Source organism: Typopeltis vanoorti, chromosome 4, assembly GCF_054136105.1.
Source record: "Typopeltis vanoorti isolate ZY-2024b chromosome 4, IOZ_Tvanoo_1.0, whole genome shotgun sequence".
NCBI lineage: Eukaryota > Metazoa > Arthropoda > Arachnida > Uropygi > Thelyphonidae > Typopeltis > Typopeltis vanoorti.
Window position 1 is genome coordinate 106,298,253 of NC_143552.1, and position 21,737 is coordinate 106,319,989.

The 21,737-nt window shown below is 37.8% G+C and overlaps 1 protein-coding gene across 2 annotated transcripts in view; it reads right to left on the minus strand.

The window, feature by feature from the left end:
• The window catches only part of Hacd2 (3-hydroxyacyl-CoA dehydratase 2), a 226,783-nt gene that overhangs the window by 108,425 nt on the left and 96,621 nt on the right, over positions 1–21,737 (minus strand). For both annotated transcript variants that reach the window (XM_090391398.1, XM_090391399.1), the window contains exon 5: positions 4,795–4,902. In XM_090391398.1, the coding sequence (XP_090247524.1) occupies positions 4,795–4,902 (108 nt within the window). The remainder of the gene's footprint in view (positions 1–4,794; positions 4,903–21,737) is intronic.

The window sequence follows — 21,737 nt, forward strand, 5'->3', positions numbered from 1 at the left end:
TTTTTTGTTTCAGTCACCCCTATTATGTCGATCTGATACTTATCTAATTTCTCAGCTAGCTCCATTTCTTTGCCATTCAGACTTCTTACATTGATAGTACCGATCTTTAACTCTGGTGATGTTGAGTTGGGGTTTGTTTTCAGATTTGTTCCAGTAGCTGACTTTTCGCTGTTCGCCCTGGTTCCCTGGCAAAAACAACGGGGGCCTTATTTAACCGGGCGACGCCCCAGCCGGCATAAAATTTTGTCATGTTGTACCATCATTTTTTATTTTGGTTTAACCAATAAGAATACAATTTGGTCGGCTAAATCCCAAATTGCCAGCCCATCCTCGTTCGTTCAGTATCCAAGTAGATACCCAACAGGGTGCACCACGAGAAGGTGAGGATTGGACATTAGGTCAGACGCCCTGGTCGGTTCTCCGCATTCCTTTAAAGGCTATGTGGAGGTCTCCTCTCAGTTATACAGCTTTGACCATTAAGCACCCCCTACAGAGGAATATCCCTATTAAATACGTGCTATAAAATATACCTAGATATAATTAAAAGTAAATTAACACCATGGGCTAAGGAAATTATTGGAGAAGAACAATGCAACTTTAGGAAAGGAAGATCCTGCACAGATCCCACATTTACACTCAAAAAAAATTATAGAAAAAAATAAAAGAATTTAACCTGCCAACATATATGGCCTTCCTGAATTATGAGAAATCACCCAATCAAATTAACAGATCAAAATTAATTAATATTCTATGTGAATTGAAAGCTCCACCTCAAACCCCCAAAGCAATAGCAAATATAATGGAAGAAAGTTATATTAAAATTAAAATTAATAATGAAATAACCAAAACAAATAAAACCAATAAAGGTCTCATTCAAGGAAGTGGATTATCACCAATACTCTTCAATATATATATATACACACACACACACACACACACACACACACACACAGTCATACCCCAAAGTTACGCGGTAGGTGGGACCAACAAAAAGCATGTAAGTCGAATTCGCATAACTCGGGTATAATTTTGCATGCAAACATACAAAATATTAGTTAATTGGGACCAAAGGTTTACAAAAACATCTATTTTTTTAAGAAATATAATCATAATTGTAGTTTTTCGTACATAAAAAAAAAGAAAGTTATTTCAATGTCAATGGTTTCATAAAATCTAATAGATTCGTCCGACGGCATAATGTCTTTTTCTTGTCGTGCAAAATTTCTTCATAGCAAGCTAATGATTTTTTTATTCCTTACCTTGTGGCTACAATTCGTTCCTCGTTAGAATCTATGTCCTCCAAAATCTGTAAACCTTTCTTTTATGATTGTTCTTACTGTGGATTCCTATAGATCAAACTTCTTTGCTAGCTCACAAATTTTCATTCAGCCTTCAAAATCCTTAATAATGTTGAGTTTTGTTTCCAAAGTCAATGTTTTTCTTTTCTTGCTAGCTGTAGAAGAATCGGACTTGCTTCCTTTGGATGACATTATTATTTTTTTATGTGATAAAATTTTTATCAAGAACATAACATTAAACAATCGCAAGGTTTGTAGACTATAAAACTCGTGTATGAATGGAGACTGCGCGAAACACGTCAGTGCTTGTTCACAGCATGTGCGGCACTGGCGAATGTGGCCGGCACCGGAATACGTACATATATGAAACCACGTAACTCCGGATTCGCGTAAGTCGGGGTATGACTGTATATATAGAAAAAAAATTCAAGAGAGTGGAGGAAAAACAAAATCATAAGAACTAAAACAGGAAATAACGAATTAACCAGCCTTTTGTATGTGCTGATGATCAAATTATTTTTGCTGAAAATGAAGACTAATTACAGAAAAATCTATTGAACAAAACAATACAACAGTATGACATGAAAATCTCAATAAATAAAACAAAATCAATAGCATTTCAAGGTAAAGAAATTAAAAGATGCAAACTAGTCATCCACAACAAGTAATAGAACAAGTGAACAAATTTAAATATCTAGGAAATTACATAGGCCCCCAATGGACAAATTGACATTGCATATAAAAAGTAAAAATTCCTAGCAATCATCGGAACTTTGAACAGACATTTCAATAAATAGATGTCAAGAACAACCCAAATAAAACTATATAAAACAATAGCCAAACCAATTCTGAAATATGGCAGTGAAACATGGACTTGGGGAGAACGAAATAAAAGACAAGTGGAAGCTGCGGAAATGTAGTTCCTAAAACTGCTTGCAGGATATAAAAGAATAGACAAGACAAGAAATGAAGAAATAAGAAAACAATTATCCATAATTAACATAACGGAAGACATCACAAACTATAGAAAGAACTGGAAAAACCATGCAGAAAGAATGAATGAGGACAGATGGCCAAATATTGCCTGGAAATATAAACCAAAGGGACACTGATCAAGAGAAAGACCCAGGAGGAGATGGGCAGAAGATTTTTTAAACCCTTGAAAACATTACAGGCAAACAATTGTCTAATATAGAAAGCCAAGAAGAATTAACAAGGCAAAACAACAAGTGTAACGAACATTAGGACTGCAGACATGGTCAGCAGAACGTTACAAGACCATGATACACAGCAACAAATCAGACTACAGTATTTTTTAATCAAACGGGCAAGTGAGGGTGTCTAGTGACGCCATCACTGAGAAATCTAGTGACAAAGATGAGTGTAATGGTCTAGAGCTGACTCTCCTGGTACAGACTTCAAACCTTTGGTTGTAGTGGCAATGGCATTCATCCTAGAAGTGGATACCAATGGATATGCAATATTTCTGTATAATTCAATGATTCTACACAGACAGTTTTATGGAACCATGTCTCTTTCAACATAACAATTACCATATTTAATGTGCTGATGCAATATGGCCTGAGGAAAATGATATGGAAAAACTTGAATGGTCTGTAAAGAGTTTCAAACTAAACCCAAGAGAGCTCTTTTGGGACTGGAACTCAGGTATGAAAGACAAATGGTCCAAAATACCTCATTATCACAAACTGATCGTTAGACTCCAAGAAAGTCTGGCCTTTTAACCGGTAATTAGAAGGCACAAACCTCTTAAGGCCAATGGAGGATCCATACTATAAAAGGCCACAAAAATTTACAGATTTCATCTACAACCAACAATCAAGAATTAGTCAGGATGCTCAAACAAGTCCATATATATACAGGGTGTCCGGGATAAATTTGACAGTTTCGTAAGGAAAAAGAAAATCTTCTTTGTATCTATTAAATTTAATGAATTGACAAAAAAACATTACAAGCAGAGTTAATTACAATACTATCAACAAGATTTACTCAAAATAACCACCATTAGCATCGATCACAGCTTCAATTCTGCTTCGGAACCTCGAACAAGCTGATGCTACAGTCTCCCTGGGAAGGGCCGCAAAAACTGTTTTAATTTTATCCATTAACTGGGCTTTTGTATTACTGGAAGTGCGATTGGTGTCTTTTTCAACTGCGCCCCATACAAAATAATCCATGGGGTTAAGGTCTGGGGAGTTTGGAGGCCAAACATTTGGACTGGTGAAGTCGTAGAAATTTTCAGACAACCATTTTTGACTTTTCCCAGAGGTGTGGCAAGGGGCCGAATCCTGCTGCCATACATATGGCCTACCATTGGCTACCCTTGTTATCCAGGGCTTGACTACAGTTAGCAACTCCACGAACAAAGCCCGAATTCCAATGCCAGGGTTCTTCAACACCTGTTCCTGCAGATTTGCGAGGAATTCTGCTGTACGAACGCAATCAGATCGTCTGCTAGGGATCTTTCTTCTTGCTACATCCTCGTAGTCACCATTGCAAGTCTCTAGTTCATGCCTGATTGTTTTTACTGTATTCAGGGAGCATTGGGCAGCAGTCGTAATATCCTTATTTTGATGGCGGGCACGAATCATCATGATACAAGTTATTCTCTTCCATGATTCAGGTGGGTTCCAGCTATCCATCCTTTCTGACATCTTGTATATGAATGAAGAAGGGTCCAAACTTTTAAATGAAGAGAAGTGTGTGTTAATACAGGTAACTTATGGAAAAATATAATTAATTATAAATATGTCAAATTTATCCCGAACACCCTGTACATACACACACACAGCAATTTCCATCATAACATCCCAAAAGCTTGAAGTACACATAATGTACAGGTAATTAACACATTGCATAGAAAATTTTCAACTATTTCCTTCTGTCCTATGATTACCTATCATGAATGCACATCCTTCTTCAGATATATACCTCTATAAACACAAGAATCAGGCCTTTTCAAAGAAGACAAATCTGCAAATGCATGCAATGCAATAACACCAATCTTAATAACTATAAGATCCATTTATTATAATATGGACATTTTAATATGAAGGGTGATTAATATTTACTTAATTAGATACCTTGTCAATCTTCTTCTTCTTCTTCTGCAGCTTCTCCCACTTAAGTGGGGTCACTGTTTATTATGAGTCTCCTCCATACCTTGTCAATAACTCTTCAATTAACAAGATCCCAACACGTAATGAAATACAACAACACAATAAATCTTTCAAACAGACCATAGTGAAAGACAGCATTTGCAGTCTAAGACAATGAGCTTTTTTGACCATAGAAGTTATTTTAGGCAACTAATACCGAATACATACATAATTTCATGCACAACTTTTCTTTCTTTATGACTTGAATAGGATATGGCTGAAAACAAAACTAACATTTAACTAAACCTATATTTACTCTTCTCATGATTAAATTAATTTCAAATCATAAATATAAGGAAGTTTTATGATACACTTACCTGGTCCTTCTTTAGTATACCTGATGGTCATTACAATTAAAATATACAGAAACCCAATGAACTGGAACAGATTATATAAGACCAAATAGATTTTTCTGAAGTCTTCCACTATTAAAAAAAAAAAAAAATTGAAACATGCACTCAATATGCAAATAAAATAAAATAAAATGAATTTGTCAAAAGATATAATTAATTTCTGATCCTATGAACATTAAAGAAGTGCATGAGGTACTTGAGGGTATATATCACTTAAATATAAAGAGCCAATAGGCTTCATTTCGGTGATATAAACATTATTTAAATTAAGGGGACATTAAATCCCACATTGTTTTAAAACTGAATAAGAAACTCAAAGATTAGAATCAGAGAGTTTCATGCTGAATATAGTATAGTAAACTATAAACGTATCGGCGACTACTAGCGTGAGCTAATGCACGTGGTCCAAGTATGTAGTACAAACTCCGGCAACTCACAGCAAAGGTGGTAAAGTTCTGATCGCTATTCTTGGTATTTTCCATAATGTAAAAACACATTTCCTAGGAAATGTGTGCTGTTATTACATTATGGTGGGAGGTCACTACCCAGACCGGCTTCAGCCTTTATTGAGGATTCATCAGTGAGTACTTAGACCAAATTAATACCAAAGGGCATAGGCGAAAATAACTTATATACTCTGCTATACGAGTTGTCAAAAAGGTGCATCCATTAAGTTACTTAAATATAAAGAGCCAATAGGCTTCATTTCGGCTATATAAACATTATTTAAATTAAGGGGATATTAAATCCCACATTGTTTTAAAACCGAATAAGAAACTCAAAGATTGGAATCAGAGAGTTTCATGCCGAATAAAGCATAGTAAACTATAAAAGTATCGGCGACTACTAGCGTGAGCTAATGCACGTAGTCCAAGTACGTGGCACAAACTATACTATATTCGGCATGAAACTCTCTGATTCTAATCTTTGAGTTTCTTATTCGGTTTTAAAACAATATGGGATTTAATATCCCCTTAATGATATATATATTTAAAAATTTAGATATATATATATATCACTTTATTTAATGTTCCTGTGAAATTGGTAATTTTTCTCTGTTTTATTGTGTGTTTTTTTCTAAGAATAAGTTTTTTTATATATTACTGCTGATTTTTGTGTATTTATTCAATTTAGTATATTTTCATATTTTGTTGTAACATTATTATTATTCATGCCACTTCCAAGGAGCCCGAAGGCTCATCACAGGAGGACACCTACTGTACAACTCTCCATCTCCACCAAACCTCTACTACCATTCAACTACATCAATGCCATCTACTGCTCACCACCACCACAACTAGTATTTTTTGTCTGTAAATTGCATGTGTTCTAACGTGCCAATCTGTCTGTATGCGGGATGAAAAATTCGGGTTTCCAGGAGATAAAACCTTGCTAACTCTGTATGAGATCGGCTAACTCACCTTTGATTGAAAAAGTCCATATAAAGATTCCTTCTGCCATGACAAGAATCGAACTTAGGCCTACTTAAGTAGTACTTACGTACTTAAGTAGTACCATAAAATGGTAACGAAGCCCACAAGAACAAGAGCAGCAAATAAAGAGGAAAAACTATCTGCAGAGAGAAATTGTAAATAAAGAAGCCTGTCCCAAGAAACAGAATCACGCCATTTCAGAAATTAACAAGGATATCAAATACGAATTAACTTTGGAATATGGAACCATTCAAGAATATGATTCACTAGTACAGCTGAAAGATCATCAGATGATCAGAAAATTTCCAATGTCGTCATAGGATTTTAGTACACAAGGTACTGACTACAGTGATAAATTAAAGATACCAAGAAATTATATACTTGGTTTAATCCTTTATCCAAGTGTAAGCAAACAAATTTTATGCCTGAAGTATTTTCAGGACTGGGGCAATTCGTGGTAAAGGTGGTATTGACTTCACATCATTTGCCTTAGTATCCCATAATGCAAAGCACATCTCCACAACAATTAGGGGATACTTTGGTTTCCTTGTAAATTATAAAGTTATAAAAATAATTTACAAATGAAACACATTTATTTTAAAATATTATTAATATACAACAGTGTAGAACACGCAACTGTGTACAAAATCATGTTTAAGACTTCAAAAGCTGTATTAGCATGTGTATGTGGCGGGGGGGTAGAAAAGCATGGCTTGTCGCGTTCACTTCCACAGCGCATAATTATCACTTCAATTGTAAACTTGTGTCACCTACCACCCATTATTTTGTTAAAAATGGCAGAGCAACATGATATCCCGGAATTCATGGCTTGGAGAGCCATTGGTCGATTAGAAGCTGGACAAACGCAACAAGTGTCGCTCAAGCATGTCATGTATCTCAAAGCGTAATTTTGCGACTTTGGAATCGTTTTCTGGAGACAGAAAATGTTTGCCAAAGACAAGGTCACCCATCATCATCAACAACTCCAACAGATAATCAGTATTTGTCATTACTTGCTAGAAGAAATCTAACATTTAACACACTTCGAAGCAACTTACCACAGCAACAGGGAGGCTGGTATCGACACAGACAGTACAAAATCATCTTCATGCCATAGATTTATATGCTCAAAGACCAATGGTTTGCATTCCACTTACTGCAAATCACAAAAGAGCCTGAAGAATTTGTTCACAAGAACACTGCAATTGGACAAATGGGGATTGGGCTTGTGTACTTTTTAGTGACCAGTCTAGGTTCAGTCTGCAACCAGATAACAGACGTATCTTGATATGGCATGAAAGTGAAACAAGAAATAATCCATAGTTTGTTCATGAAAGACTGCAACATCAAGGTGGGAGTTTAATGGTGTGGGCTGGAATAAATATAGGTGGCCATACTGATCTCTATTTTATTAGAAATGGTTCCTTAACAACTCAAAGTTATTGCGATGAGATTTTGGAACCTATAGTTCGTCCATATGCTGCTGCAGTTGGCCTAGAATTCATTTTTATGGATGACAATGCTCGTCCACACCATGCAAATTTGGTACAAGAGTGGTTTGAGGAAGAAGGTATGAAAAAATGGACTGGCCTGCCTGTTCACCGGATTGTAATCCAATTGAACCTGCCTGGAATGCTTTAGGTAGGCAGCACGTTGCTGCTCGACTAGTGCCACCATGATTGCTTCAAGAGCTCAAAATTGCTCTCACAGAAGGGTGGGGAAATATCCCACAAGAAGTGTTTGATCATTTTATCTGGTCCATGCAATCAAGATGTACTGATGTTTTGGCTGTTAACGGAGACTATACACCCTATTAAAAATTAACAAAAGCATTTTTGGCTATTCTTGTTAAAATTATTTCATGCATGTATAATTTGTTAAATTTGTAATAAATATTGATTATTTAAACAACATCTCATCAATTACACCCAATCCATAAGTAAGAAATATTTATTCATGTATAAAGTGCCCAATAGTTATAATTATTTGCAGAAATTTATAATTATCTAACAGAAACTAAAATATCCTCTAATCTTTAATTCTCTAATCCTCTAATCTAATCTTTAGAGATAATAGTTATATTATTCCTAAATTAGAATATTTAGGGATAATATAACTATTATCCCTAAATATTCTTAAATATGGTGCTCTTTCTCCTTAACCATCCTATAATCCCTGTTCTGTAAAAATCAATAATCCATCTACAGAGCCTGTAGTAAGAAAGAATATTAATAACTTTATACGGAATATAAATTTTCTGAAAGCTAAATATAATCAAAATATTAAATAATATATAAAATATTTCTTCAATTTTTTTAAAATATTTCTTATATGGGAAATATTTTTCTTTCTTTTTTTTTTTTTTACTTATATCCACAACGAATTTTCATGTGATTAATTTTCCTCACAATGAAGTCTTTTGTGATGAATTTTCTGAGCGATGAATATTCCTCATGATGAATAGTCTTCATGATCGGACACGGAATATTATGATAATACTACATGAAAGGTTACACCATTACTAACTTCCTATTAACAATTTTTCTCCAAATTAATCTATTATTTTGGAGAAATTGTCAATGTTCCTGCCAATTTTCATAGTCTGCCTTTTGATTGTTTATTTTTACCAAATTTTGGGCCGCAAGTTGTGTAGTGTCAGAAAGAGCTCCGGAAAAATAAGTGCTATTTTGAATAATAATTAGCAGTGTTTTTCATAAATTTTAGGGTTTTATTATTTATTTTTGAGAACAAAGTGTGTCTGAGTGATTTTTGGTGTGAATTCAATCAGAATTATTAGTCTAAATTGCCATTTTAAATATCACACAATGCCGGTCAGGAGGTCAACCACAAGGGCGTCGACTGGTGCTACTGGGCAAATGCAGCAAAAGTCAAGTAGCATTGGTGACATAGACTTTTCAAAACTGATTCGATGTCCTGAGTGCAATATGTATGCATGGCAGAACGTAAGAGATGTCTTTGTGGAAAGGGAGAGAATGAGCGAAAGATGAGAGAAAGTATGGATTTGTCGTAAGTGCGATATACTGTTGGACCATGATACACAGAATGTGAAACTGACTGAAAAGACAGATAGTGTACATGAAAGAAACGGAAACGAAAAGAATGATAGAGAGAGACTGACAGAGTTAAAGAATGCAGGAATGTAGAAGTGAAAGTTAAGAAAAACGGAAATGAAACAAAAGCAAGAGAAACTGAGGGAGTGAAAGAATGCAAAGATGTAGAAGTGAAAGTTATGAAAGAAGTTGCGAAAAATGGAAGTGAAACAAAAAAGTTGGAGAAACTGAAGGAGTGAAAGAATGCAAAGATGTACAAGCAAAAGATAGTGATAAGGGGGTGAAAGAAAGTATGAATGAGGAAAAGGAAGTGCGGCCGAATGAGAGATAGCAAGATAGAGAGTGAAGTTGTTGGAATGCAAGATTTAATGAAACGGATATTGGAAATGAAAAATATGTTGAGTGATGTTAGGCGTCTAGTGGAAATTAATGAAAGTATGCAAGAAATCAGAATGAAAGAACAAAGAGTAAAAGAAGTGACGAGTGATTCCAGGATAGCAGTATATGGAGACTCCATAATTAGAGGGCTAGTTACTGACATAGTCCATAAAGTCTGCTATCCAGGTGGGAGAACGAGTATGATAATTAAGGCGTTGGACATGAGGAAGAAACGAGCAAGAGAGTTAGTTGTGAGTGTAGGGACAAATGATCTAAATAGACATAAGGATGTGAGAACAAATATTTGGAAGCTATTGAGAAGAGTGAAAATTTAACAGTGTAGTAGGAAAGGTTGTCAGTGCGTTACCTAGGTATGATGATGGAGTTACGATGGAGAGCCAAAATCATGAATGGTATGTTGGCAGAGCTGTGTGAGGAGAAGAGAGTGAAGTTTGTGGATATATGTGGCATGTGTTTGAGGGAAGAATGAAATTATACAGATGTGATGGGTTGCATTTAAATGGCTTTGGAATGAGTGTGCTGAAGAAAGTGTTGCTGGATGAAAGTATAGTGTATGTGTGTATGTGGACGTACAGTGTGTGTGATGCGTGCCAGAGATTAGAGATGAAGAGAAAAATCAGAAGAGTGGTATGAAGAGACAGCAGTGCTTGGCAGTGGAAACAGTAGTAGTGTGAGAGAGAGAGAGAGAGAGAGAGAGAGAGAGAGGAAGAGAGAACGGGAATACAAGAGGGAGCTCGAGTGGACAGGGCGACATGGCATAGAGAGAGACTGAATGTTGAAAGCGGCAGTGAATGTGTGTATGAAGATGGAGTATATTGCAATGGAGAAGTGGAGACTGAGCAGGTATATGTGGTAAGTGGTGATATTGGTGATTTGGTAGGTGTAGTGGGGAAATCACAACCAACATATGACTTGGATAGGACTGGCTATAGACCTAAAAATGACCTGTTGTGTTTGTTTACAAATACCAGAAGTATCAGAAATAAAGGGGATGAAATGGCTTCAGGGATTGAGTTTATTCGCCCCCAAATCATTGGAATAAGTGATATCGAAATGGGAATAAAAATGGAAGGGTACAGTATTTTTTTTTGAGGATAGAAAGAGCAGGAAGGAAGGGGGGAGTGCTGCTGATGATAGCAGGGGAATTAAGTCCACATAAGGTAGACACGAAAGGGGGAAATAGTGGCAATGGTTATGAGGCAGTGTGGTGTAACGTGGAGGTTGAGAGGAAGACATTTAATTGGATGTTGCTATAGGCATGAGAATGTGGAAGGTGGTGATGAAGAAATGTATAAACAACTTGGATTAGTGAACAAAGGAAGTGTAATTATTCTGGGTGATTTTAATTATGGCAGTATAGATTGGAATGAAGAGATAGCATTTGGGAATAAGGAAAGTGAATTTCTTGAGTTCTTGAGACATAACTATCTCAGGCAGCACGTAAAGGAAGGCATGCGAGGATCAAAAGTTCTAGATCTGATCATTTCATCAGTGGATGTAATTGTTAGATGGGTTTCACATTTTCCTCCAGTTGGTGAAAGTGATCATGAAGTAATCACCTGTGTTGTGGCTAGTCGTATGCAGGCATTTGCGAGGAAAGGATATATGTGGAATTATAAGGCTGGTGATTATGACAAGCTTAGGAGACAACTTCGAGCCTATAACATGGAACAAGGAGTTGAGCAGTAAGGAAATAAATGCTGCATGGGAACTTAAAGAAATACATAACAGCATCAATGTACCAATGTATTCCAAAGGCCAAAAGGTTGAATAAGGTAGGTGTAAAATGGATGAATGTGGAGCTTAAGCAAGAAATCAGTCACATGAAGAATATAAAGAACAAGTCAGGAGAGTGATTCAGTTAGTAAGGAAAACAAAAGTAGAGCATGAGCAGAAATTGGCAGATCAGGCTAAGAAAAACCCTAGAGTTTTTTTTAGATATGTGGCAAGTAGAAGGAAGAAATGATCATGGAAAGATGAAGTTAAGGGATGAAAGTGGTAGAATGGTAACTGCTGCAGAACACATTGTTGAGGTATTCAGTGATCAATTTATAAGTGTGTTTCATCCTGATCAGGGTGGAATCATGAGGAACTTAAGTGTAGAGGACATAGGAAATGGTAGCTTAATTGTGTGTGAGCAGGAGATATTTGAGGAAATAAATAACCTTGACGTTAATAAGGCGATAGGATTTGATGACATCACCATGCATCTTAAGGGAATGTTCCAGGGAACTGGCAGTAGCATTGGCATACCTGTTTAATAAGAGTTTTGCAACAGCACAGGTTCCAAGGGAGTGGAAAGAGGGTAAAATTGTTCCACCGAATAAAGGCAGTGATAAGATTGTAGCTTCAAATTATAGGCCAGTTTATATATCTGAAGTTGTGGTGAAGATCCTGGAGAGATTGGTGAGAAGCAGGATACAGAAATGGGTTGATAACAGCAGTATTCTCTGTGGTTATCATCATGGGTTTGTTAAGGGGAGATCATGTTCACTTATGTACTTGGATTTTGCAAAGGCTTTTGATAGACTGCCACATGACAAGCTCTTAAATAAATTGAAAACAGATGGGATTGGATAACAGGCTTCTGTGTTGGATCAGTGACTGGCTGTCAGATAGGTATCAGAAAGTTGTATATTGGGTGCAGTATCTCGAAAGAGAAAGGTCACCAGTGGTGTGCCACAGGGGTTAGTTTTGGGGGCATTGTTGTTCAATTTGTATGTTCGTGATATTGGATCGGGTTTAACTAGTCATATCCAGCTGTTTGCAGATGATGCAAAACTGGGGAGAACAATGCAAAGTCAGGCTGATGTTAATGCCTTATAAGAGGACTTGAATAGATTGCATGAATGGGCAGGTAAGTGGAACTATCAGTTCAATGTTGCCAAGTGTAAGGTTTTAAGATTTGCTAAGCAACGATGGGATGCAAAGTACACACTTGGTGGGGAAACTTTAACGGAAGTAAAGGAGATGAGAGATCTAGGAGTGATGGTGGACAAGAACCTGAAGTTCAGGGGTCACATTGCACAAGTTGTGAAGACATCACATCGAATAATGGCAATGATGCAGAGAACCCTGACATGCAGAAATAGAGAGGTTATGATTTAATTGTATTAGGCCTTGTTCAGGCCTCATATGGATTATTGTGCACAGATTTAGTTGCAAGTTTCATGGTGGCAAGGATATGTTGGAAAGGGTACAGAGAAGATTCACAAAGGTAGTCAGTGATCTTTGGAATGTAGAGTACGAGGACGGATTGAGAGAATGTAAGTTGCAGAGCCTCGTGAATAGGAGGAAAAGGGGGGGGGATATGATTGAGACATATAAGCTGGTCAGGGGTTGCTATCAGGTAGACATGGAAGAGATTTTTTCATAGAATGGGAGAGGGGAGTAGAACAAGAGGCCATTGCTGGAAACTGTATAAGGCGGAGGGGTATGAGCAAAGGAGTGAGAAGCAGGTTCTGTGCATGGAGGGTGGTTGGTGAGTGGAATGCATTGCCTGAGTGTGTTTTGGATGTGGACACGTTGAATCAGTTCAAGATGCAGTTGGATGAGCATTGTATGCAATAGTGAGTACCTCCCATGATGAGTCTCTGACTGCATGGAGGTCAAATGTTGATAATAATGATAATAATATTACAGCAGTTATTCATTAGGGAATTCTGGATACTTGTAGTGGATTTATTCAGAGTATAACATCACTTACATAAAGTAATGACCCAAGATTAATATGTCCAGGTTTGAAGTCAAATAGTGAGAGCATTAGAGTGCAAAAACAGAGGGTGAAAGAAATAACAATTGTGGCTGGTACGAATGAATTGAAAGGTGATAAATTTTTTATCAGAGAGGACTTGAAAGTATTGTTAAAGGTAGCGAAAGAAAAGAGTGATAGAGTTAGAATGGTGAGTCTGTTAACGCGGTATGACAGAGAGGAGTTCAGAAGGAGGGCCATAATCGCGAATGATATTATGAGCAGGTTATGCGGACGGTGTGGTGTGGAATTTGTGGACGTGTGGCATGAGTTTGATGGGCGAAAGGACTTATACAAGATGGATGGACTGCATTTGAATGGACTTGGTGTGCGGAGACTGGAAAAAGTGTTGCTGAATGAAGTGAAAATGGATGTGCAGAACCAGGGAAACTAGAACTACCAAGGAGGGGGGGAAGTGGATATCCAGACATCAGTGAGACAGTTGAGTGTAAAAATGTATATAATGTACCTGAGCCAGCAATAAGGACAAAAAATGGGAATGGGATATTTAGAATAACGCATCAAGATAGGGGTGGGACAAAGGGAACACTGCAATTCATGTATACTAATGCCAGGAGTATTAGGAACAAGAAGGAAGAATTTTTGGCCTTGATTGGCTCTTCCTGGCCACAGGTTATTGGCATTAGTGAAACATGGCTGACGGAAGATGATATAGTTAGTGGGATAGAATGTGTAGGTTATAGTATGTTTAGGAGGGACAGAGAGAATAAAATTGGGGGAGGGGTGTTATTGATGATAGCTGATGAACTGCAGCCAAGGAGAATTGAAGTATTGCAGGATAGTGAAAGGAGCTCATTTGAGGCTATTTGGTGTGAGATTGATACTGGCAGAATAAAATATACAGTTGGGTGCTGCTATAGACCAGGTGATGGAATAGATGGTGGAGATGGTATGCATAAACAAATTGATGAAATGAGTGGAAGGAGGTTAATTATTATGGGGGATTTCAACTATGGTAACATTGATTGGAAGGAGGAGAGGACACATGTGAGGAAGGAAATGGATTTTATTCAATTATTAAGGGATAACTATCTGAAACAGCATGTAATTGAAAATACTAGGGGTGTGAGAGTGCTTGACCTGGTAATAGTATCTGAGAATTTGACTGTAATGAATATGACAATGTTGCCACCTATTGGTGAGAGTGATCATAAGGTCTTGACCTGGGAGGTGGCTAAAGGTGTGAAATTTGTGATTAAGACAGGGCATATGTGGAATTACCGTGCTGGCAAGTATGACAAGCTTAGGAGATTACTTGGATCAGTGCCATGGCATGTACAACTGCAAGGGCTGGACGTCGATAGAGCATGGGAAGTGATCAAAGAGCATTTACAAGAGGTTATGGCTGATTGTATACCTAAGGTCCGAATAGTGAAACAAGGAGGGGTTAAATGGATGAATAACACCATTAAGCTTGAGCTGCAAAAAAAGAAACAACTATGGAGGGAATTTAAAGAAAGGGGTGACCTGCAGGCACACGCACGGTATAAAGTACAGGCTAGAAGGGTAACGAGTGTCGTAAAAACAGCAAAAGCCGATTATGAAAGGAAACTAGCTATGCAAGCAAAAGAGAATCCCAAACAGTTCTTTCAATATGCTGCAAGCAAGAGAAAAACTGTACATGGCAAAATGATTTTAAGGAATGACGATGGTAAAGAGTTCACTGAACCAGTCGATATAGTGGAGTTACTGAGCGCGCACTTTGCAACAGTATATCATCCAGGTGGTGACGTTGAAAAAATGAAGGAACCATTAGTTTATATGGGAATTGTGATGAATGAAGTGGAGGTGAATAGTCTATTACAGAACCTTAATGTGAATACATCTGTGGGATTGGATGGTATACCGGCACGGGTCTTGCATGAAGCGGCTAATGAATTATCAGTGCCCTTGACCATGTTGTTTAATCTGAGTCTCAGGTCTGGCTTAGTCCCGAAGGCGTGGAAAGAGGGGAAAATAGTTCCACTGCATAAAGGAGGATCCAAGACTATGGTTGCAAATTACCGACCGATCAGCATATCAGGAGTCGTTGTCAAGGTCTTGGAGAAAGTAGTCAAGGGAAAAATACAGGAATGGATTGATGAAAATGAGATACTGTACAGAGGACAGCATGGCTTTGTGAAGGGTAGATCATGCCTCAGTAACTTGCTCAAGTTTTATAACAGGGTGACGGCTGAACTGGATAAGGGAAATGGGTTTACAGTGATACTGCTGGACCTGGCAAAGGCGTTTGACAGGATACCACATGGAATTCTAATCCGTAAACTACAACATATGGGAATGGATATAGGGTTGGTGAGATGGATAGCTGGGTGGTTGATGGAGAGATATCAAAGAGTAGTTTATTCAGGAGTAGAGTCCAAAAAACGGCCTGTGACTAGTGGTGTGCCACAGGGTTCTGTTCTTGGACCACTGCTGTTTAATCTGTTCATTAACGATATAGGGAATGGTCTAAGTGGGACAGTTCATTCGTTCGCTGATGATGCAAAGTTGGGTAGGGCGATAGTGAATGCAGAAGATGTCAAAGTCTTGCAAGATGACTTAGATAGATTGGAGTTCTGGACTAAGGAGAATGGATGTCAATTTAATGTGACAAAATGTAAGGTTATGCATTTCGGAGTGAAAAGATGAGCAGCAGTATACCACATTGGTGGAACTGTACTCCAAGAGATTGATGAGGCCAGGGACTTGGGAGTGTTGGTGGATAGGGAGATGAAGTTTAGGGGGCACATTGCGAAAGTAGCTAAATCAGCTCATCAACTCACTTGGTTGTTGAAAAATACCTTGACGAGCAGAGAAAAACAAGTTATTGTACCTCTGTACCGAGCCCTGATAAGACCTCATCTCGACTACTGTGCCCAGATTTGGTCACCTCGGTTCCTTCTTGATGGGGAGGAGGTTGAGAGGATCCAGAGGCGAGTGACTAAGATGATAGCAGGTCTATGGAATGCACCATATGAGAACAGGTTGAAGATTTGTGGGTTGCAGAAGCTAGTTGATAGGCGAAAGAGGGGAGATATGATTGAGACATTCAAATTGCTAAAAGGATTCTATAGGATTAATTCAGATGATATTTTTGAGATCAGGACTGGTGGTGGGAGAACTAGGGGACACCCATGGAAGCTGGGCAAGAGCGTGGTTAGCAGGGGTGTTAGAGCTGGGTTCTTTACTTTTAGAGTGGTAAATGAGTGGAATAAGCTGCCAGAGTCTGTTGTGGGTGCTATGACAGTGAGCGAGTTCAAGGCAAGGTATGATAGATACTGTGAGAATGTTGAACAGCTGTGTGAACATGATGTTTAGGGCCTCCCTCGATGAGTCTAAGGACTCCTGGAGTAGCCCGTGGTAATAATAATAATAATAATAATGATGAATAACATTGGAGAATGTGCAACCGTCTCGCACCTGATTTATCATCAAACCATCTTATTCTACCTCTTTCAATTCTAACTGTTGATTTACAACTCCAATATAGAGCACTTATTGCATGCTATACAATACAACTGCAGCATTTTTGAACAGCTTTTCTCTTGGTACCTTGACATATGCCTTTTACAGATCTACTTAAATACAAACCCTTGCTATATTCCCATGATTTTTCAACTATTTGTCTAAAAGTGAAAATTTGATCCAGACGTGCATTTGGCCTGAACTTAGCTTGCTCTTTTCCAAATTTTCCTTCCAGAATTTTTCTTAGCCTTTTCTCGAGTATGCCTGCATGAATCTTATGAGAAATATCTAGTAGCCAAATTTCTCTAAATAAGTCTGAATAATTAAGTGTCTCTGTGGTTAAACTGAAAAATAAATCTCCCTCTAAAATTCTCCCCCCTCCCCAGAAAATCTTTTATATTCAGTTTACCAACATCCATGGCATCAACAACTTAAATGACATGTATCACCTTCAGGCATCCAAAACCTGATGTTCAGTTCCTAACTGAACTCCCAATTTCTGTTGCATCAATCACAATCATCTTAACTATCCAAATTACACCCTGTATGATTTCTTCCAACATAACGGAGGTACCTGCCTTTGTGCAGTCTGATATTCCTTGCCAAAGGATGCCTGAACTATAATTACACATTTTTGACCTCCTGTGGTTCAAGATTTCTTTGCCATATTCTCCCAATTCTGAAAATCATTTCGACTTCTTTGATTTCCTATTTTCCAAGCTTGATTTCATTCAGTTCAAATTTCACAATAGTCAAGTGATCTTTCTTTGTAATTTCAATAGACACAATTCTAACTGGCTCTCTTTTTTGAATTTTACTGACCAAGATGGAAGGGGGAGAGAGATTTTTTGCTAAGCAATGGCTTAAAACAGATTATTTACCTACCAGAATTCCTGACAATCTGGATCTCTTCTTAACTAGTTCTCCTTCCAGGTACTCTGCTTATATGAATGCTCCTCTTGGTAATTCAGATCACTATCTCATCCCTGGTGGAATGTCCTTCAGTCATTTGCAACCTCATGTATTCTGGCATTACAACAATGTCAAGCGCAACAATGCCAGATATCCAAACACAATCAGATTTCTCTTCTTGGACTGACTTGTACCTCTGACCTTTCCTGGCACAACTATATTTCAACTATAGCTTCTGTAGTTGCCATAAAACTTTGTATACTTTTTCACACAAGTAATTCACACTTTCACAGCTAACTCTATATAAAGCCCAAATCTTCCCAGCAATGGAATATTACTCCCATATTTATGATGGTGCACCAAAATACTCTCGAAGATTGCTCAATTCAATCCAGAAGAAGGCAATCTGGCTAATTAATGATTCCTCTTTCACAGACCCACTTCAATCTGTCTCTCAGAGACATTCAGTTTCTGCCTTGTCCCTCTTCTACAGATACAGTGAGCTACTGAATTGGCCACTATTATTTCACAACTCTCCTCCAAAATCATTAAAACAAGAGCCACTGCTAACCAACACATTTTTACAGTTCCTCTTAAAACTCACCAAATCAACTTCACTGCATCCTCTTTTATTCCATCTACTTCTGTCCTTTGGAAAAGTCTCTCCTACCCTGCCTTCTTCAAAGATTACAATCTTCACACACACTGTTCAAGCAAAATGTGAATTTCTTCTATTCCTCTTGCCCACACACGGCACTAGTGTGTTATAGGTCTTGTGGTCTTTCATGTGTGGACCAGATAAAAGAAAAGTGAGAAGAATTGGCATATGACTTTTACTCCTTATCATGGTCACAGACTATGTTTTCATTCTTTTGATCTAGATATATATTGCGGTCTTGTTACAGAAATAATCCATGACTAAACCATATGTAAACCATGGTTCTCTAAGAAGCATGACAGTGTGTTCTAAGAAAAAACCATCATAAGTGGCTTGAAACCAATACATCAACTTCCTTTGCAACCTACACAGTTGCCTGCAACACTTGTAAAACCATCATTACAAGGGCAAAGTCTAAATTCAACAAGCATAAATATAGAAAACTCACTATCTGTGCAACTAGCAGTTGGGCCTTCTGGTTCCTTGGTAAAGCTGCTGAGCGCAACTTTTGTTCGACTGTGCTACTTCCTCTATCTCACCCTAATGATAGCATTGTATTATCACTTAAAGAAAGGCTGACATCCTGGTTTGGTTCTTCTCTTCCAACTCCTCTAATACAGGGTGTCCCAAAATTCACGCAAGAAGTAATTTTGATAGAAAACACAGGTTTTTAATTAAAAATTGTAATTTCTTATTGATTCATAAAGTATACAGTATAGGGTTATGCATGGAATAGCATATCGGGTAAATGGCCTCCATGGCTTTGCTGGCACATACGCACTCTTTTGTCGAAATTTTCCATGACTGTTTTGCATAAATGTGGCTGAATTTCGTTGATACAGCGCTCAATTTCCTCCTTCAAGGTGTGGGTATTCGTGGGCTTGTTGGCATAAATCTTAGACTTCAAAAAAACCCAAAGAAAAAAGTCCAACAGCGTTAAGTCACATGATCTGGGCGGCCAATTCTGATTACCAAAACGGGAAATTACATGGCCAGGAAACGACTCATGCAGTAATTGAATTGTTTCTTGGGCTGTATGGCATGTGGCACCGTCTTGTTGAAACCACATGTCGTCCACATCCATATCTTACAATTTAGGCACAAAAAACTGGATTATCATGTCGCGATAGCGAGCACCATTAACTATTATTGCCTTACCAGCTGCATTTTCGAAGAAGAATGGACCGATGATGCCTCCAGCCCAAAATCTGCACCAAACAGTGACACGTTGTGGATGCATTTGTTTCTCAACAATCACTCATGGATTTTCTGAACCCCAAATGCGACAATTTTGTCGATTAACAAAGCCATCAAGGTGAAAATGAGCCTCATCGCTGAAGATGATTTTGTTCGAAAAATAAGCATCCACTTGTTGTTGTTCCATAATCCATTCAACGAACTCTCTTTGCTGTGTGTAGTCAGTAGGTTTCAGTTCTGGAGTCAATTGAACTTTGTAAGCATAAAGATGCAAATCTTTCGTGAGAATACGCTGTAGAGAGCTTCTCGAAATGCCCAATTCAAGGCCACAGTGCCGAATTGATGTTCCTGGACTCTCAGTAACACTCTCACAAACTGCTTTGATGTTTTCTGTTGAACGACTTGTTGAAGGATGGCTAGAGTGTATAAGATCACTAATTGATCCAGTTTCCTTGAATTTTTTAATTAATCTTTTCACAGTTGAAGTTAAATCACTATTCTGACCATATTTTGTACGAAAATTGCGAACTGTAGCTGCCAAACCTTCATTATTTTTAAAATATTGCTCAACAATGAAAATGCATTGTTCTTTCGTGTAGAACTCCATTTTTAATAACCCTGAACTGTCAGCTGTCACGCTGTCTTTTTTTCTTGTTGGCAACACTTTACCGCACAAATGGTGCTAAATTTAAATCTTGCGTGAATTTTGGGACACCCTTTAGATGACCATGATAATTACCTCCTTTACCTAGAACGATGAATCTCATGCCTCCTGTAACCTTCTGCCAGAAAGACATCAGAAGAATCATGAAAAACTTGGATACCACAAAGGCAGCTAAGCTAATCCTGATGGAATTCCACCTATTGTGCTAAAGAGATGCACTCATAAATTAACACATTCTTTATTATCTATGCCTAAATAGTACTCAGCTGGCATTCATCCTGTAACACGGAAGCAAGCACATTACAGCCAGTCCCCTGATATTTTGTCCAAAGTAATGGAAAAGGTTATCATTATCAACAGTCAACTTCTTCAACACCTTGAAGAGCTGCCATCTACTTTGTAACCACCAGCATGGATTTTGTCAATCCAGGTCCACAGGAGATCTCCTGATCTACATTACGCACCTCTGTCCTCATTCCATGGAAAGGTTTGGAGAAACCTGTGCCATTGTACTTGACATCTCCTAGAATTTTGATAGGGTCTAGCATCAAGGGCTTCTCAAAAATTATCATCATAAAGACTGCCTCTGTCCTTGTGTAAATGGATTGCCAGTTTTTCTCTCAGATCGATTCCTATGTGTAATGGTGGATGGTGTTCTCTTTTCAAGTTTTCTTGTTAATGCAGGTGTCCCCTCAGGGCAATGTCATTTTACCCATTCTCTTCCTGATTTATGTAAATGACTTGGTCTTATTGAATGCAAACCCTATTCATAGCTTTGCTGATGCTAACTCTCCACTTGGCCTACTCATATAACAAGCCTTGCAGTGCTCAAACATCTCAAGCTTTAAGATCACTGCAATAAGTACCCTGAACATTGATCTCCACAGTATCCTTGATTGGGATGAAAATAATCTAGTCAATTTCATTGCTTTCAAAACAAAGTTTTGCTTATTTTCTAACAAAAAAAAAGACCTCAGTTCTTTTCTACTTACTTTTGGTAATGCTCAGTTCAAAAGTCAAAACCAAATCTCTCTTCTCAGACTGACTCTTACTCTAAACCTTTCTTGGCATAATCATATCACTTCTATAGCACCATCAGTTTTCGAAAAAACTTGGCATCCTTTTCCACTCAAGGCAGTACTTCTCTACTGATCAGTTACTTACTCTGTATAAATTCCAAATCCAGACAACCTTGGAATAATGCTCTTATGTTAGGGGTGGTGCAATCTAAAAATTCTTGATGTTGTTCAGAAAAGGCTAGTTCAGTTGATTAATGATATCTCTTACAGATTTTCTTCAGCCACTTTTTCATAAGGATCAGTTTTATATTGTCTCTTCTACAGATATTTCCATG